At 34.8% G+C, this 16,903-nt stretch overlaps 1 protein-coding gene across 1 annotated transcript; it reads left to right on the top strand.

Annotated features, from left to right (window-relative positions):
• The first annotated feature begins 8,079 nt into the window (after positions 1-8,079).
• Positions 8,080-16,903, top strand: LOC132795483 (innexin inx2). The gene is made up of 2 exons (XM_060806220.1): positions 8,080-10,110; positions 15,727-16,903. Exon 1 carries the CDS (start codon positions 8,823-8,825, stop codon positions 9,924-9,926), a length of 1,104 nt encoding a protein of 367 aa, XP_060662203.1. The 5' UTR covers positions 8,080-8,822; the 3' UTR covers positions 9,927-10,110; positions 15,727-16,903.

Here is a 16,903-nt window from a genome sequence, read left to right as displayed (position 1 = left end):
GAAAGGGGGAACGTGACTAGTATGTAGTTAGTATCTTTTCAGTTTTAAATCAGTTTTTGCGTCATGACTGATTCATTTTTAGTCGGTAAAAACCGTACTAGGCACCGGGTCTAAAAAAATGCTTCTTGTATCTGCCCCGTTTTAATTTAGCGGAACTCATTAGCAATATCAAAATAAGGTGGAAAATAGAATTCTCAGTCAAAATGTGTGAGTAGCATTCATTCGGCTTCGGGGGAATCTTATCGTGAATCCCAAGTATGAGTATTATGCGACATTTACAACTCAACTACGTCAATCCAAGTGCGTGTCCTCAACTAATCGTGATAAGTCAATATTTGACACTGTGTGTTCCCAGATGATTGACACCACGATAAACAACGCAACAACACAACTCACAATGAGATACGACACTCTAGCATACAATACAATCCATTACAGACCTTCCTAGACTTATCTCCAGTGACTTGTTATCTGTATCTATTTGAGTATCTTTTGTCGTATCTTCAGACTGAAATTCATTAATTTACCGAGCTGAGCTGAGGTGTAGGTTTTGTAACTTGTATTGAGACCTTAATGTTTCTTTTTAATAATTACACAATTTGTAAGATCTGCATCAGCTTTGGAATTAAATTGAGTACTTCCATTTAAGTAAATTTGTAAATTTGTTTAAAGCATTTTATGTTTTAGTTATATTTAATAATATATAAGCACTGCTATTTTAATGATCACAACTGTAAATATTTGAGAGTCTCTTCTTTATATTTATTTATCTATCGAGAAGTTATTACTAAAGTACATTGCATATTTATTTCAATTTAAGTTTAAACTAAACGTTCACATTTTTAGACCATAATTTCCTATTTTGTATTATGATATTTGGTATAGTATTTTTATCTATATCTTATTTTCTATATTCGTGTTTACTTATTTCATATTTTTGAGCTGTCGAAAGTTGTGTCTTTAAATTTTGAAAGTTAAACTAATATTGTGTAGCATAGTTTCTTCTTTTTCTATCTGTGAATATACACAGAGAGAAAAAATTCTAGATTGTACACTTAAGATTTTTTCGATTTAAAGGAAAAACCTTGAAATAAGATTTTAGGTTTGAAAAAATCTTCAATCAAAATTTTGATGATTTTATTCTTGATCTTAGCACATTTTGTTCTTTCTGTGTAGCTGCTCTTATTTCGTTATATGTGAATTTATAACGGGAGCTTCTTGAAGTTATATCTTCACTTCAATCTGTATCTGTATGCCAAAGATAGAACTGTATCTGCAACTCTTCATCGGTGTTTATCTTTGACAGTGCATGCCATGCTTTAATTTGCCGTTGCTGTCTGTTTTCTTAATATTTTTATTGTCAACTGTATCTTGAAACTGTTTCGAGTCATAATTTGTGCTGTTTTCTATAAATATGCAACTGAATCAGTGTCTTGTCTTCTAGATAGATAGCTATCTTCCAACTATCTGTCTGTCTGTCTGTCTGTCTGTCCACAACACACAGGTGCCTAGTATCTTTTTCTTTTTTTTTTTGTCACAAAGTCTTTTTTAACTTATCACAATGTTGTGTGTGTGTGTGTGTGTTTGAGTGTTCTTCCCTCTCACCTTGCTATGCATAATTTAATCTGTATCTTTATCTGTGACTGACTGTATCTATAGCTAGGTTTCTCGCTTATATAACTCCGGGCATTCTTTTACTAAATAGGTAAGCGGTCGAGCGTATTATTAAGCTTACCAATTTTTGTGTGTTTCGAAGTCTGCGACCGGATAAGATTGTCCATGTCCGTGGCTATAGATAGGAAAGCCTGTTACGCATTAAATATGGTATTTTTGTTTTTTTTTTTTTCCTTTTGCTTTTGTTTTTGTTTGGTTTTGCTTTGCCGTTAGTAATTTGTACAATTTTAGTTGGCTGACTGGTTGCCCTGAAATGCGCTATAGATAAGGTCTAGTTAGTTAATTTCCCTCTCCATTCTTTATGGTTTCTCTCTCTGATTTCAATGTGTGTTGCAATTGCTGGCAGGGGGGAAAGTCAATTACATTTGGGTGACAAAGTTCATTGATTGATACTCAACGACGACGACTTGCAACATGCGCAAGTTAAAAGTTCCATGCTCCCTTTCCACTTCCTAGCGCTGTCTTTGTCGTAACGCATTGAATTACTTGCAGGCGAAATTTAAATACTGTCGACCACAAAAGAAATCGAAATGCGAACCAATCATGCAAGGCTCGCACAAAAAAATGACGAAACAACTTAGCTTAACAAAAAAAAAACGATTCAAAAACCCAGCAACAAATGCGATTTAAAAAAAAAAATAAAAACGTCGCACCTCAGCTTGAGATACAATTACAATTAGCTAAACAATGGTGCAGAGAACGTGTAATCACAAATTTGCTGCAGTTGCAACAAGTCAGAACTGCAAAAACAAAAAGTGAAAGTCTTTTCGATATTTGCTGAAACATTTGCGCAATGAACCAAACAGCAAATCAAATATGATTCATGAGCAGTCGAGTGTGCTCGACTTGCCTAGACTACAAGAGCAGTTTTTTTTCATTTCTTTTTTGTTGAAGTTTTCAGAATTTGTAGTTAGAGTCATAAAATATGTGTATGTCAAATTCCAAGTAACGAGCTTTAATATTATGGCTGTAAATGGGTTTGGTAAAAAACGTATATCAAGAAAAATAATCCATATTTCAATTAAATGTCATTTGAATAATATTGTAATATTTCATTTAAATGTCATTTGAATTATATTGTTATATTAAACAGCAAGCTATATACAAAATTTGAAGCCTACAGCTTTCATAGCTGCTGAGTTCAATTAGGTTAGTCAGTGTAGTATATACTTGTATAAAAGAGTGAAGAGTGAAGGAGTAGGAGTTCTAAAGGGTTTACTATATAAACAATTTTGAGCCTATAGCTTCAATAGTGACTGAGTTCAATGAGGTTAGTCAGAGAATAAATGAATAAATGTCAGAGAATAAATGTAGAATCTTTATATATATAAAACAACAAAGGAATACGAAGCAACACTTAACAGACTTAAGCCATAAAATGGATTAAATAATCAAAGAATAAACCATTATCTATATAACATATTCCTTAAGCATGTTCTTTATCACGTATTGCACTTTTATAATATAATATATATAAGAATTATTGATATATTAACCTTTAATACTGCTCGCATGTCAGAAAAGTTGAATGATTCAACTGCTTAAATGTATTGTTAGTAAGAACATTTTCAAATAGATTTTTCTTATATTTTAATAAGTATACATACTTTATTTAAGTGTTTTTTCTTGTTAACTACATCTTAATACTATACTCTTTAGAATCTCACTGATCTTCATTGACTTTCTTAGCTCGCCAACTTCTTTATTGAATTGTGCCGTCATCAAAATTTATCAATTCAAACAAACCCGATACGAAGTGATAAAAATAATATTCGCCACATATTTTTTATGTCGTGGCGCCAACTGAAAAACAAAAGTGACAAAAAGAGATAATTTATGAAAATAAATAACACTATAAGTAATGTATCTTGCATGTTGTTGCTATCCGCGTTCAGTTGGAGGAAGTGATTGAATTCCACAGAGCGAAGCTTTAAAAGAGAAACCAGATTCGATGACGAAGATGAAAATTCGGTGAATTTGCAATGACGAAGCAATCGAAATTCGCCAAGCATCGTATTATTGCAGAGATTCCCCCTATTTGATTGTCTATCTCTCTCTCTCGCTCTGTGTGTCTGACTCTTTCGCTCTGTTGCCAAACGATTGATTCATGCTTAAATTAACATGTGCTGAAAACGCAATCAGAGTCTCACAATCTCTTCGACAAGTAAACATAAAGTAGGTAAGCCTAAGTGAAGCGTGTCTGATCAACTACATACCCTGTAAAACGCAAGACCACTTATCGGGTATTTACAACTTGCAGAAACAGTTGAAGTATGATTCTTGACTGAATAGATATTGTTTCGAAAAAAAAAAAAATAAAATCTCTTACACAAAATTTCTTATAAAATAAATGATTATCTAATAATGTTCAACTTGCTGATTGAGGCAATTAAGTGGAGAATCAAACAGCTTTGTTAAATATCACTCTAAAAGTCTTTAGGCAAGTTGAATATCAAATTTCATAACTCTAACTTGATTAATAACCGAGTTCAATGAGGTTATAAGCAATTTTAGTGACATTGTAGGGTAGTTAATCAACTTTATGAACAGACAAACCTATTAAAAATCATTATTCGAACTGCAGACAAAATTTCATAATGCTAGTTCAATTGATAGCCGAGTTCGCTGAGGTTTGGTAGGACTTTAGGAATTAAGTATTAGAAAATACTATTGAAAAATCATTATATGAACTGCAGACAAAATTTCATAACTCTAACTTGATTTATAACCGAGTTCACTGAGGTTATAAGCAATTTTAGTGACATTGCAGGGTAGTTAATCTACTTTATGAACAGACAAATCTTTTCATCATCAAATCATTATTCGAACTGCAGACAAAATTTCATAATGCTAGTTCAATTGATAGCCGAGTTCGCTGAGGCTTGGTATGACTTTAGGAATTAAGTATTAGAAAATACTATTGAAAAATCATTATACGAACTGTAGACAAAATTTCATAACGCTACCTTTATTGATATCCAAGTTCACTGAGGTTACAGGGTATATGCGTAACGTGAAACATATTTTAAGGCTGCTGTTATAATATCTCTTTGAGTGACAGCTCGCTCTGAGATCGTTTTTAGCCAATTTGTTTAAATATTTATGCAGCGGCTCGAGCTTCTTATCTTCCTACTTCGAGGGGAGATCTGAGATCTGAGATTTGTGAATTCTTTTTTGTTTTCTATTTTGGTTGTTTGCTTTGCTTTTGATGCGGCTTCTGAAGCGATTGAGTCGTCGCGCCAAGGCGTTGATTTGATTTAATTTGATTTGATGTGATTTGATTTATGCCAAAAATACACAAAATGAAAGACGCCTACCACGATCACAACAACAAGCTGCGATCTGATAAACGATATGATCAATTATGTGTGTAGATAGATGTGTATATCTTCTATACATGTGAAGTGCTATAAGTCTGTCTGGCTATTTATAGGCCCCATAAATTTGGCAATGTACGCGTATCTAATGGATTTATGAGCGTGCGAATTGAAGTAGGCCTATTAAATCAAATCTATATAGTATATTTTGTGTCCGAGCTTATGCAATTCGATACGATTTGCGCACTGATATCGATATCAGTTCGATAATTTATTTAGTTTCGCTTACAATTTTATTAATAGTGATTATAATCATGAATTTATAGCATTCTATATTCTTTAAAAATGGTTAGCGATTTAGCTGATTTAATTAAATATAATAGTTTGAAAATGATTATAAAGTAAATGATTTAGCATACTATAGTTTTTTATTCTTTAAGATTGCTTAAGGACTTAACTGTTAAGATTTTGGCAAAAGTATTTCAAAAATTATTTCTATATTATTTTGAAAAACAATTAAATCTTCAAGCAGATTTAAGCATAAGAATCTTGCTGGAAGTTTTTTGATAATTGTGGTTGCATATTATTTTTACAAAATATTGTTTATGGATATCACAATTGAAATCTTATATATCAAATCTATCTATCTTTGTCGAATTATTTACAACATTTTAGTTGCATGTAATATAACAAAATATTTGATTCTTTAAAGATTAAAGTATTTCAAAAATGTATTGCATATATATATTCATATTTTTAACTAATTATTTGATTTTGTAGTCAACTGATTTCGAACTATTGTCTTTCGATCAAGCAAATGCTTGTACAATGTCACAGCTGGGTTGTGCAACTGAGTTTTGTGGCGATAAGCTTGAACTTGTCACTACAAACATATTTAATATTTATATTGGTCATTCTCTGGGGAATACGGAATATAATTAATATAGTAGTACAATCAAGAGGAGCATGTGAAATCGTCGCATTACGAAACAAGCAGCACTTGAGTCTCTTGAGGCACTTTGTAAGATTGTCGCAATGTTACGGATAGCGATAACGTTGCCACTGTGTTTTTTTTTTTTAGAATAGTATTTGGTATTAAATTTATAATTAAGATAATGCTATAAGCGTTATTTATGGACAGAGCAATCCCACAAAAGGAATTGAGAGAATTTGAAATGTGAGAAAAGAAAATGAGAATGAGAACAAGAACAGGTAAGAAAACAAAAAAAAAAAAAACAGGATCAATAGCTGTGTTGTAATGTGTGAGGGCGAAAAGGGAAACTCCATTGATTAAGCGTTTCGAAAATGTATCTGAAAGATACACACAGTCAGTCAGGTAGCTGGGATAGTTGAGGTCGTTTTTGTAATGGCTTTGGAAGTGATCAACAGGTAAATGAGCATTTGGTAGACAAACATTAAAGTACAACACACACAGAAATGTAAAATGCAGTGAAAGCAAAGCAAATGAAAAATGTTCAAGTCGCTTTTGTATCTGAAGACACTGCAGCACGTAGCCAACAGATACAGATACAAATATATATGTGTGTGTGTAGGTTTTGTATCTCGCAGTAACTTGTTTCTTTTGTGCATTGTGGACTGGGATTCCACTCGAGTCGACTTCGAGTCGACTTCATTCCATTTCATTGCAAACACTCAATTGACGAATTCCGAGAACTCTTCGTATTTCGTCTTGGTCTTCGTCTTCGTCTTGGTCTTCGTCTTCGTCTTGGTTTTTGCCTTTACTCTTGTCTTCATCCATGTCTCTTCGTCTTGGTCTTCAACTTCGTTTTCGGTCTTGGCTTTGCTAGTTTCTTCGCTGCCTGAGAGTTACATAAACACAGCAAACACATACATTGATGCTTTGGCAGTGCATTGGGTGCTGCTGCAGCTGCCGCAGCGTTGCCAGACTGGCTGCATATTGAGTCTACACCCACACACACCTGAATAGAGCATCTTTATCTTAATATCGGTGAAACGCTAAACTATTTGCCACTTAAGAGGCAAGCGTTGCCAGACTGTTGCTACAACAAACTACTAAATAATCAAAGAAGCGGTTTAAGCCGAGTTGTTGCAGTAAAAGTAGCATACAGCGTTGCCACTAAGTCATTTTACTAAACAAAACAATGTTGCCAGACTGTTTCATCTGCGTTATTAAAACACATTATTATGCTGCAATCAATTGCAGTCATAAATCGCCAATGTTCTAACCAAACAGCGTTGCCAGCTTGTCATATTTTATGCTCTTCATGTCCAAATTACGCGCATAAGCCGCAAACAATGTTGCCAGACTGATCTTGCAGGCGTTGCCAGATGCAGAGCTCGAAAAAAATGCAGCACTTCTTAAGTGTGTATGTGTGTGTGTGTGTCTCGTTTGTGTTGGCCAAGTCCAAATACGGCGAGTTGGCCCAAAGAAAAAATGGCGACACTTTAAGCATGGCATCACTGAGTCATGAGTTGCTGTTGCTACTGAATCCCCTTTGCCCCTTGCCTCTTCTTGACTCCACAACTGCCCCAGCAACACAAGCAGCCAAATGCCACTTGACCCCCGCTCTCTCTCTCTCTATCTCTCTCTCACAGTGCTCACTCAAGAGACGCGTTTGAGGATTGAACTCGATAGCGGGCTGCTGCGCTGCGTCCACTAAATCATGTTTATGGGCAACAGTTTGCGCGCTCTGCCAGCATAAGCAGCGCAGCGACAGTAAGAGCAACAACAATACAGACAAACAGGTCTGACTGCAGACACAAAGACTATGCTTGTGTATGTGCGTGTCCATTTGTGCCTGCCTGTATGTGTGTGTGTGTGTGTCTCACTCAACAAGATCCACCCCAAAAAAGCAAGTTTACCTGGAGCCACACACATGCACACGCATACGCACACGTACTCAGGTACTCTCTGTTGCGCTCTCTCGCAACTTGTGCGCGCGCGATAATATGGAATAGAAACGACTCAGTTGGGTCTTAAGTGCCGCTCTCTCGCTCTCTCTCACCCATACACACACTCAGGAGTAACACTCGCGACCAGCTAGCTGCGCGTTTACTTGGGCTCAGTTTGAATTTTCTATTCGAAGAGTGCGCTTAGTGCCCGCTGCTGTGACGGCGTTTCAAATCTATACAGCACCCACGACCATTAAAAAGAACCACGCAACACACAAACAACAAACGCATTGTTGTTGTTTGTTGGGTTACAATTTTTTTTTGCGTTTTTTTTGCGTTCTGTTACATTTTGTCGAACAACCAGCAAAGCCGCAGTAGCAGCAGCAGCAGCGGCAGCGCAACAGCATCATTACACACGCATTGCACTCAAAACTACTTGTGAACCAACGTCTTGTTGTTGTTATTGTCGTTTGCTGTGAGTGGTTGAGCGAGGGACCGAGAGAGCGACCAAGCGAGCGAGTGAGTGAGTGAGAGTGTATGTGTTTCGTTTCTCATTGTCTCGCGCCAAGTTGAGGATTGAGCAATTGCTGTTCCACGCTTATTCGTTTAGATCAGTACAAAACGAAGAGCTGCGGTAGCAGAGTTGTGCGTCGAGAGAGCCACCAGCCACCAGCAACCAACGAACAACCGAAGAGCGAACAATTATTGGATTGTGTGCTGCATTTGGCCACAGCTGCTCTGATGCTGTTGCTGTTGCTATAGAGCTGCATTAACAAGGCGCACACTCAAGCGTTATGTTGGACAAGTGACGTGTGATTAAAAACCCATCTAAAGCAACAAAATACAAGACTATTAACAAAAAAAACTAAGCAACAAAAAAAAAAAAGAAGAAAACTCAACAACTTAATTCAACTTTAAAAACTCGACGACAAATCTTTTTGTAAAAAGCCAACGAAAATGTTTGATGTATTCGGCTCCGTTAAGGGGCTGCTGAAAATCGATCAGGTCTGCATCGATAACAATGTCTTTCGCATGCACTACAAGGCAACGGTGATCATCCTGATCGCCTTCTCGCTGCTCGTCACTTCGCGCCAATACATCGGTGATCCGATCGATTGCATTGTCGATGAAATTCCCCTCGGGGTTATGGACACATATTGCTGGATCTATTCGACATTCACCGTACCGGAGCGTCTCACTGGCATCACCGGTCGCGATGTTGTGCAACCCGGCGTGGGATCACATGTGGATGGACAGGATAAGGTCAAATATCACAAATACTATCAATGGGTGTGCTTTGTGCTCTTCTTCCAAGCCATCTTGTTCTATGTGCCGCGCTATCTGTGGAAATCGTGGGAAGGCGGCCGCTTGAAGATGCTTGTGATGGATCTCAATAGTCCGATTGTGAACGATGAGTGCAAGAATGATCGCAAAAAGATATTGGTCGATTATTTCATTGGCAATCTGAATCGTCACAATTTCTATGCATTCCGTTTCTTTGTCTGCGAAGCCCTCAATTTCGTCAACGTGATCGCTCAGATCTATTTCGTCGATTTCTTTTTGGATGGCGAATTCAGCACATACGGCAGCGATGTGCTCAAGTTTACGGAAATGGAGCCCGACGATCGTATCGATCCCATGGCTAAGGTATTTCCCAAGGTCACCAAATGTACGTTCCACAAATATGGTCCATCCGGAAGTGTGCAGAAATTCGATGGTCTCTGCGTGTTGCCATTGAACATTGTTAACGAGAAGATCTATGTGTTCTTGTGGTTCTGGTTCATCATCCTGAGCATATTGTCGGGCATCTCGCTCGTCTATCGCATCGCTGTTGTCGTTGGACCCAAGCTCCGTCATCTCCTGTTGCGCGCCCGTTCGCGTTTGGCGGAAAGCGATGAAGTGGAAACGGTGGCGAACAAATGCAATATTGGCGATTGGTTCCTGCTCTATCAGCTGGGCAAGAATATCGATCCGTTGATCTACAAGGAGGTGATATCGGATCTATCGCGTGAAATGGGCGGCGATGGGCAGAGTGCACACAAGCAACCCTTTGATGCCTAAGCGAACATAATGTTGTGGAGTGCGAGTGGAAGCGAGATGAAACGACGACGATGACAGAGAACTGAAGAGAGCAACGACGACGGCGACGATGGCAGGAGTTAAAGAAGAAGACGAAACGAAATGGAAATGGAATGGGAATGAGAACGTCGACGAGAGTCGGACCTAGGCTCAGTGCTAGGCGACCGTAAGTTAAAATATTTCCCCCCTTCCCCAACACACACAGCTCCACACAAGTCTCACCCACACACACACATCCATATACATACACTAACTACTTGTAGAGAGATCGAAAGAGAGAGAGAGTGCGCATGCAAAAGACACAATTAGCTTAAAGTTTTAGTTCATAATTGAAAGCCAACTATAAATCTAATATGCAATTAACTTTATTTTATACAAAATAACGATCTGCTTTTTTTTTGTCATCAATTTATAAATACATTTATAACGCTTAGTTTGTATTATGTTTAATTATTTTTTTTTTGTTTACTTTAACAACTGCAACGAACAACAAACAAAACAAACAGTAATTAATAAAAATCAAAAAAACCACACACACACACATCGACAAACAATAAATGGAATACACATGTAAAAAAAGCTTTCGTACTAGAACCACGCGCTTTCTTCCACCGTCCGCAGCAGCAGCTTAGAGAGCAAGAAGAGAGCGAGAGCGAGAGAGAGAGCCAAACTGCTGGTCTTACGCGCTCATTTAAGCGTAACGCAAGCAGCTCGCTTTGTTACATCTTTTTGTGTTTTGTGCATGCGCGTAAGCGAGACACACACACACACACTAGCAGCGACTGCGCCGTCGACGGCGACGCATGCGTAGCGTCTTGAGTTCAGCTTGACTATGTGTGTATGTATGTATGCATGCATGTGTCCGTCTCGCTTGTATCAAGCAACATTCCAGAGTTTCTTCTACTTCTTTTCTGCTCTTTTATTGTTGTTTTTGTTTTTGTAAGTGGATTGGATCTGCATGCAAACTGGTTTGACCAGCAACAACACAAATAACAACAACAACAACAACAACGAGAGCGACGGCACAAGTTCAGGGCATTTTGCGAGGGCGACTCTTTGCCAACAAGACAGAAGAAGAAGAAGAAGCAGACGTCAGATAATTAAGAGAAAATACAGAACACGATATTTTTGAAGGCTCTGCACATTTTGGTTATTACAGGGTATTGACTTAGTTGACCATATGTAAAATGCAAAATAATAACGCAAATATATCAATGCGACTTGTCAATACCCTGTAAGATGGAGATTTACATTATTTTTTAAGTATAACCTATAGTTTTAGGAGTTCTTAACGCTTCATTTATACCCTTTCTAATATATTATATGTGTAAACATATGTTTAGTAGCTTCTTTTAACGCATTTATTATGTAGATTGTATATTAAAAGATATGCTATGCATTCCTTGACAACTTCCATAATATTTTATAGCACTACTCTGATTGCAGAGTAGCCAAAGTCGACTATCATAAACTAGAATTTAGTTCAAAATTCCCATTTGATGTTTTTTGTTGTTCTTTTTTCGTTTTTTTTTTTCCATTTTTATTTCTAATCAGCAATTTCCACTTGCTCAAGTGTCAGCATGTTTACCATGTCAACGTCTTTGCCTCTGCTTCGTTCCCTTTGCTCTATGTCTTCGTCTAAGGTTTGTTTGTAGTTGTTGTTGTTTGTAGTTGTATTTGTTGTTGTAGTGCGTACATACAATGCCAATTAGAAGTTAGGCAACATATAGTACTTCGCCCTCTTCCGTTTGTCGTAAGTTACTTCGACGTGCCAGTTCCTTATCTTATCGAGTCTTCTCTCTCGCTCTCTCTCTCCCTCTCTCTTCGCTTCGCTTCTCTCATTTTATTTGAGTGAGTGAAGGCGACGTAACAACAGCCTAAAAAGCAAGTGCTGAACGTTGATAAGATGCTGATGAGTGTCTGCCTGCCACATGTGGCAACAAGTGATAAAGTGTTGTAATTAACACACATTCATTTCAGATCACTTTGCACACACACACATACACATACTTTTACACCCCAATTGCAGCTTGATGTACTTAATTCGCAATTAAAGTGAGAGACATTGCACTTGTTCGGTCTATTCGAACAGCAGCATACCCTGTAAAAACAATTGTGGAAGTTATCTAAATATATTTGTATCTACAAGTGCAAATATATATCGATAATAAGTAAACACTGCTTATAACATATAATTTTACACTCTCTCTTACATTTCTGCTCGGGTATAATTTCCTTCTCTATATAAACAACAATTTCTTAAACACTTTCAATGCAACTATGCTGAAATTTTCAGAATATTAAGTCAACGTCATAATCTAAGCCTAAGCCAAAGAGAAGCTATTTAAAATGGACTGCAGCCAAAATATTGTGTTTTATATAAAGCAGAAAAATGTCAAGAAATAATCGAAAAAGGCAGAAAAGTTAACAATATTATGAGCTGCAGAGAAAGTAAGAAATTTAAAACTACTTAAGCTTAGTAACTAGCTTTATAATTATCCTTTTTGTGTCTCAGCCCATGCAACCCCTCTCTGTGAGCTTTGTTAGGGTATAGCTTAAACAACAGCGACAATTTATGTTACGCCGCAGAGAAGGGGCAAGCTCTGTGGCAGTTACAGCCTCGCCACAATACACACAACATACACCCACATATTTCGTTGTTTTTTTTTAAACATTCACGCGAGAACTGTGACCGCCAATTTATTGTATAGTTTATATGTAGGTATCAATGAATGGGAATGAAAACTCAGCTACAAAACTGTCGCAAGCAGTTTGTTCTATGAATGGGAAATGACAAAAACAGCCTCCAAAGAAAACAAAAACAAAAACTAAGCGACACGCGAAAAACGAAAATGAAATTGAAAACGTTAATGAAAAGCATTCGATTGTGTGTTTTCAAGTTGCTGCAAATGTATTCGCTGTATTATTTTGTTTTTGTTATTGTTGTAGACACGCACATTATGTGTGTGTGTGTGTGAACAGAGAACAGCGAGGAAAGAGCAAAAAAGTCAGTTTATTTGCTCATTTCTATAGCATTTTTAATTGCATTAATTACTTTCAATTAACCAAAGACAACAACAGCGCAAAACATAGCCAAGTTAATTGGCATTAATAATTGTGTCAAAGTTTAGCGCGAAAAGCCACAAGAAAGAAAGCAGCTGACGTATACGTAATATTACGCATACGTCGCCAAAATACTCGCTCTTTATATAATTTTAACTGGCACTTACATGCTTTCACTTGCTTCCCCAACAAAATTATTATTTTTTATGGATTTTTTAGACATTTTGCATACCTGAAATTATTGCCAAGGTGATAAATAAACATCTTCAAATGATATACAGCTGCTGTTACAGCTCATAAATGCAGCGTTTATGGGCGTGTAACACTTTTTGATACCCGCTACCCATAGTGTAGAAGGGTATTATAACTTTGTGGTGGCACGAAATAGATAGAAAGAGGTATTTTTGATAGGGTGGTATATTTTGTACCAATACAACCTCCTGAATATTTCAGTATTTTTTTAGTATTCTGTATATCTGGTATATTTTTAACTTTTATGTACCTTTATAATATATTATACCAAATACAGCCTTCAGTATATTTTTAGTATTTTTTACTATTATGGTATTTTTGATAGGGTGGTATATTTTATACCAATACAACCTCCTGAATATTTCAGTATATTTTTAGTATTCTGTATATCTGGTATATTTTTAACTTTTATGTACCTTTATAATATATTATACCAAATACAGCCTTCAGTATATTTTTAGTATTTTTACTATTATGGTATTTTTGATAGGGTGGTATATTTTATACCAATACAACCTCCTGAATATTTCAGTATATTTTTAGTATTCTAAAATACAGTCAAATACCAAATACAGCCTTCAGTATATTTTCAGTATTTTTCAGTATTATGATATTTTTGACAAGTTGGTATATTTTGTACCAAAACAATCTCCTGAATATTTCAGTATTTTTTTAGTATTCTAAGATACAGCCAAATACCAAATACAGCCTTCAGTATTTTTTTAGTAATTTGGTATTTTTGATAATGTGGTATATTTTGTACCAATACAACCTCCTGAATATTTCAATATTTTTTAGTGTTCTGTATATCTGGTATATTTTGTAGTTTTATGTACCTTTTTAATATATTATACCAAATACAGCCTCAGTATATTTTTAGTATTATGGTATTTTTGATAAAGTGGTATATTTTGTACCAACACAACCTCCTGAATATTTCAGTATTTTTTTTGTATTCTGTATATCTGGTATATTTTTAACTCTTATGTACCTTTTTAATATATTATACCAAACACAGCCTTCAGTATATTTTTAGTATTATGGTATTTTTGATAGGGTGGTATGTTTTGTACCATTGCAACCTCTTGAATATTTCAGTATATTTTTAGTATTCTAAAATACAGCCAAATACCAAATACAGCCTTCAGTATATTTTTAGTATTTTTTACTATTATGGTATTTTTGACAAGTTGGTATATTTTGTACCAAAACAATCTCCTGAATATTTCAGTATTTTTTTAGTATTTCAAAATACAGCCAAATACCAAATACAGCCTTCAGTATTTTTTTAGTATTATGTTATTTTTGATAGGGTGGTATATTTTGTACAAATACAACCTCCTGAATATTTCAGTATTTTTTTTGTATTCTGTATATCTGGTATATTTTTAACTCTTATGTACCTTTTTAATATATTATACCAAATACAGCCTTCCGTATATTTTTAGTATTTTTTACTATTATGGTATTTTTGATAGGGTGGTATATTTTTTACCAATACAACCTCCTGAATATTTCAGTATTTTTGTAGTATTCTGTATATCTAATATATTTTGTACTCTTATGTACCTTTTTAATATATTATACCAAATACAACCTTCAGTATATTTTAGTATTTTTTAGTATTATGGTATTTTTATGTGGTATATTTTATACTAATACAACCTTCTGACTATTTTAGTATTTTTTATTACTCTGCATATATGGTTTACTTTGTACCAAATATAGCCATTGGTATATTTTAGTATTTTTTTAGTATTCTGTGCGAGTGTAGTACTTCATCGATATACCAAATACGACATTTGGCATATTTGTAGTATATTGAGGTATATTATTTAGGCATATTTTAAGAATAATATCGCACTGTTTTTCTATTATTTCAAATGCAGTGCTCAATATAACAAATATTCGGTATATTTTTAGTATTTGTGGTATATTATTTAGTATATTTTAATAATAATAATACCACAATGGCTTGCTTTTATATAGAATGGGTATTAACTATTCCACAGTCGAGCACACTGTAGCTTTCTAACATGTTTTTTATTTCCTCCTCCTCCAACTGAGCTCAACGAACTCAGCTTTCAGTGTCCCTAACTCATTGAAACTTGCTGCAGCTCTTGCTTTATGATAGATATAGTAAATTTAAGCAAACCAGCTTGAAAGGAGATAATAGTTATATATATTTTTTAATATATTTCTTTATTTTAATTACGGCAAATTTATCTTATTGTATCTGGTAAAAGAAGCAGTTAGAAACTTAGGTGAAAATACTTTAGAGTTAAGGTTTTTTTTGTTTAAATTTCCGACTACAATATTTTAATGCTTGTTGAATTGTGTGTGGAGTGTGTCACAAAAGTTTCCGACGAACAATTCATGAATAATTAATTAAATATGCTTCATTGAAAATTGTTTTCGCATTAATTAATCTCAATCAATTATCTTTTTCTTGTTCTTTTCTTTGCAGTTGCACGTAGTCGAAATGAAATGGAATGAGAAAGAGATGGAGATGGAAGAAGAACGAGGAGGTGGGAGATGGGAGAAGGGGGCGTGGCCTTTTGAGCTAATGACGAGCTAATTGAACACACATATCAACGAATTCCATGGTAAACGCTTCTGTTTTGAGTGTTTTGCCGCCAGATTGCAAAACACTTGAAAACATTTTCGAAATGCAACTACAACAATACTAGCCACACACATACACACACACACACGCACATATATAAACACGCACAATTCACACATAAGAAACATAAAAAAAACAAATCCCCACCAGGCCCTGGACTGGCAGCTGTCTATATAAGAAATAAGACAATCAATTAAACAGACGCTGCTGGAATTCAAAAACAGGAACTAAGGCAAAAAACAACAATAAAAGACAACAATAAGAATTTGATAAATACTTTATGATTATTTTATTATTTTTTTTTTTCGTATGCAATAAAAGACAGCAAGCAATTAAAAGACAGAAGAAGAATAAGAATTTTTTGCTAATACATATTTTTTATACACATCCTGATGAAGATGCAACTGTAGATGCAGATACAATTGTATCTAGATACATTTATATACTATATACATACATATATTTATAATGCAAAAATGCCACATGCGATTAATATTTATGCTAAGAGTTGTGATCATTGATTAAGCAGTTTGTAAACAAATGAAATAATTACAAAACGATTTGTAACAAGAAAAATAAAACAAGAAAAAACAAACAACAACAACAGCAACAATAATGATAACAATACAAATTTCCATATACAATACTATATATTTTTTTTTTGTATTTGATTTCCAATTTATATAAGCAATAATTATTTAATTGCAATTTAATTACGTTATATATATATACAAAAAAAAAATGCAAAACTATTTTCGCCAGCAATTTATAGTTCATTTTAATTGTACTTTTCAATTTTGTCATATTTCTTCTAGCATTTATTTGTTTAGTTCTTAGGCATTTTAGTTTAGCGCAATTTTTTTTTGAAATAAAGACGAAAAAAGAAAACTACTTGAAATATTTTTATAACGCTAATGATAATAATAATGCAAATATATATTTATAAATTGTAACAATGCAGAAATATGCGTATATATTTTTGTATACATAATAAATGTTTAGCTATACAAAAAAAAAA

This window comes from Drosophila nasuta, chromosome X, assembly GCF_023558535.2.
Source record: "Drosophila nasuta strain 15112-1781.00 chromosome X, ASM2355853v1, whole genome shotgun sequence".
NCBI lineage: Eukaryota > Metazoa > Arthropoda > Insecta > Diptera > Drosophilidae > Drosophila > Drosophila nasuta.
This window is presented reverse-complemented; position numbering and strand designations above follow the sequence as displayed.

Bases quoted from the DNA above. Each gene is read 5' to 3' on its own strand.
- LOC132795483 (XM_060806220.1), top strand. From the start codon at position 8,823: ATGTTTGATGTATTCGGCTCCGTTAAGGGGCTGCTGAAAATCGATCAG.